A 2,051-nucleotide genomic window follows, 5' to 3' on the forward strand; every position below is an offset into this window, starting at 1 on the left:
CTTTTAATCATAAAAAACAGAGAACACATGCTATGATTATTAACCCACAGTGTGAAATTTAGAACCTTTCCACATCTGAGTTCTGGAAATAAATGTATGATAAATACACTTTACCGTTCAAAGTCATATTTCCCCCAAACATTTGGAGAAGTTTGTAACCTTTCTCAAAAATAACAGCACTTTCAGGGAGGGTGCCAATACTTCTTAGCTAGATTTCACTGGCTAGTTACCAACCTAGCAAGAAGTTTTTAAGATTAAACTCTGTAAAGTGGCAGGACTGAGAAACACTGTCCAAGGTAATCAAACTAGCAAGGTCATACTTGGGGAAACTTGTAATTAATAGCAAAAGTATTGGCTCAAACCCAAAAACTTTGTGTCACTTTAGATAAACAACTAAAAAGGTTTGGTGGGGGTTTGTTTTGTTTTTGTTCTTTTAAATAAGCACTTTCCATGAAAGGGTGCCAATATTTCTGTGTGCTGACTTTGCTAGGTTTACTGGCTTACCATGCTGGAAGTGCTTTAAATATCTTGATTAGTGAGCTGAAGGACTAATGGTGTAATCTCATTACAGTTTGCTTTGATGTCTTATTTTCAAATATATTGTTGACGTGTAGACTATGAATGTTGATGGCCTGGTTTTAGAATCGCATGGCCTCACTGGAACACACACTAAATTTAGCTCTAAAAGCTAGATTATGTTTGGTCCATCAATCTGTCAGGGTTCACCAGTCTTCCTCAGACCTGATGGGATTATTCTGTGGTGTGGACAGAGCTTGTGTACATTGCTGTGGAGTGTGTGTGTGTGCGCGCTTCTGTACCATTCTTCCTTTTTTGAGTTTCTGATTCCTTCCTTGTCACAGAATAAATAGTTGTTCACTGCAGGAATAATGGGTACGACGTTCTCGGTCTCCCCAGTGTTGCATGATGAAGTGGCTGAACACAAGAGAAGAACCCTGAGCAAACCAAGGTTGATTGTGTCAGCCTTCGGTTTCAAGTTGGTTAAGCAGAAAAGTGGCAAGAAAATCAATCCACATCTTCAGCCATTTCAGACCCTTCATATCGGAGAAGATCGGAACGCACCATCCCAAAATTGTCTGCCACAGTCTATGGAAATTGAGAAGCCATCTCAAAAACTGGAACAAACCAAACTCCTAGTAAACAAGCAGCTGGAGGACGTGCAGAAGAACCAACCAAGCTGCCAATTGCTCACATCTCCAGCCCACATCATTGTTCAAGCCTCCACAGGTGAGCTGCTGCTCTGTTTGGGTCGATTCCTGCGCCATCGCTGCCTTAAAATCTTTGACCTGACTTCAAATGAGGTGATTGCCTGGTTCAGGAATGTGGACCAGACTCTTTTGATACAGGGCTGGCAGGAGGAGGCCTTCATCACACCTCCCATCATTGTCTTTGTCTACCTGCTGTGCCGGGACACCATAAGTGAGAACATTACCAGTCCAGGTGAGCTCCATGGGATCTTTCTTACCTGCCTGTACATGACCTACTCTTACCTGGGCAGTGAGATCTCATACCCAGTCCAGCCCTTCATTATCGAAGACAATAAGGATGTGATCTGGCAGCAGGTTCTGGGTCTTATTGATAAACTGAGCTCTGAAATGCTGAGGATCAACATGGACCTGCAGTTCTTCACTGAGGTTCTCCAAGAGCTGAAAAATGAAGGAGCGGTGAAGAACATGAATGGTCTGGACTGCTGAAATTCCAGATTTTGGATTTTTGTAATTTTTTTTCCTAAATGGTCATAATGGAAGGAAAGTTTTTGTTTCTTTCAGCATAAATAACTCTTATGGTGAGAGTTCAGTAAATAAGGTGGGTCTGTGTATATTCGGTTCATTTTTTTAATGCACTAAAATAGGAAGTGAGTTTGTTTTTAAACAGGCATATGAGCTGCTGAAGGTTGATGCAATGTCGTGAAAATGTAGACTATGTTTGAAGACACTGTCTGTCATCTTTTCTCTTCTTTAAGCTTCTCAAAAAGATGTTGGTTGAGGTTAAGGACAGTGTTTCTCATGAACAACTAAATAAGTTTGTTGTGG

General features: G+C 41.1%; 1 protein-coding gene across 1 annotated transcript; it reads left to right on the forward strand.

Annotated features, from left to right (window-relative positions):
- Positions 1-887: 887 nt before the first annotated feature.
- On the forward strand, positions 888-1,712 carry cdk5r2b (cyclin dependent kinase 5, regulatory subunit 2b (p39)). The gene has a single exon (XM_060930604.1). The coding sequence runs from the start codon at positions 888-890 to the stop codon at positions 1,710-1,712; it is 825 nt and encodes a 274-aa protein (XP_060786587.1).
- The last annotated feature ends 339 nt before the right edge of the window (positions 1,713-2,051 follow it).

The sequence above is a fragment of the Neoarius graeffei genome, chromosome 9 (genome assembly GCF_027579695.1).
Source record: "Neoarius graeffei isolate fNeoGra1 chromosome 9, fNeoGra1.pri, whole genome shotgun sequence".
Taxonomy (NCBI): domain Eukaryota; kingdom Metazoa; phylum Chordata; class Actinopteri; order Siluriformes; family Ariidae; genus Neoarius; species Neoarius graeffei.

What these genes read in the sequence shown, in the direction of transcription:
- cdk5r2b (XM_060930604.1), top strand. Translation starts at nt 888, where the DNA reads ATGGGTACGACGTTCTCGGTCTCCCCAGTGTTGCATGATGAAGTGGCT.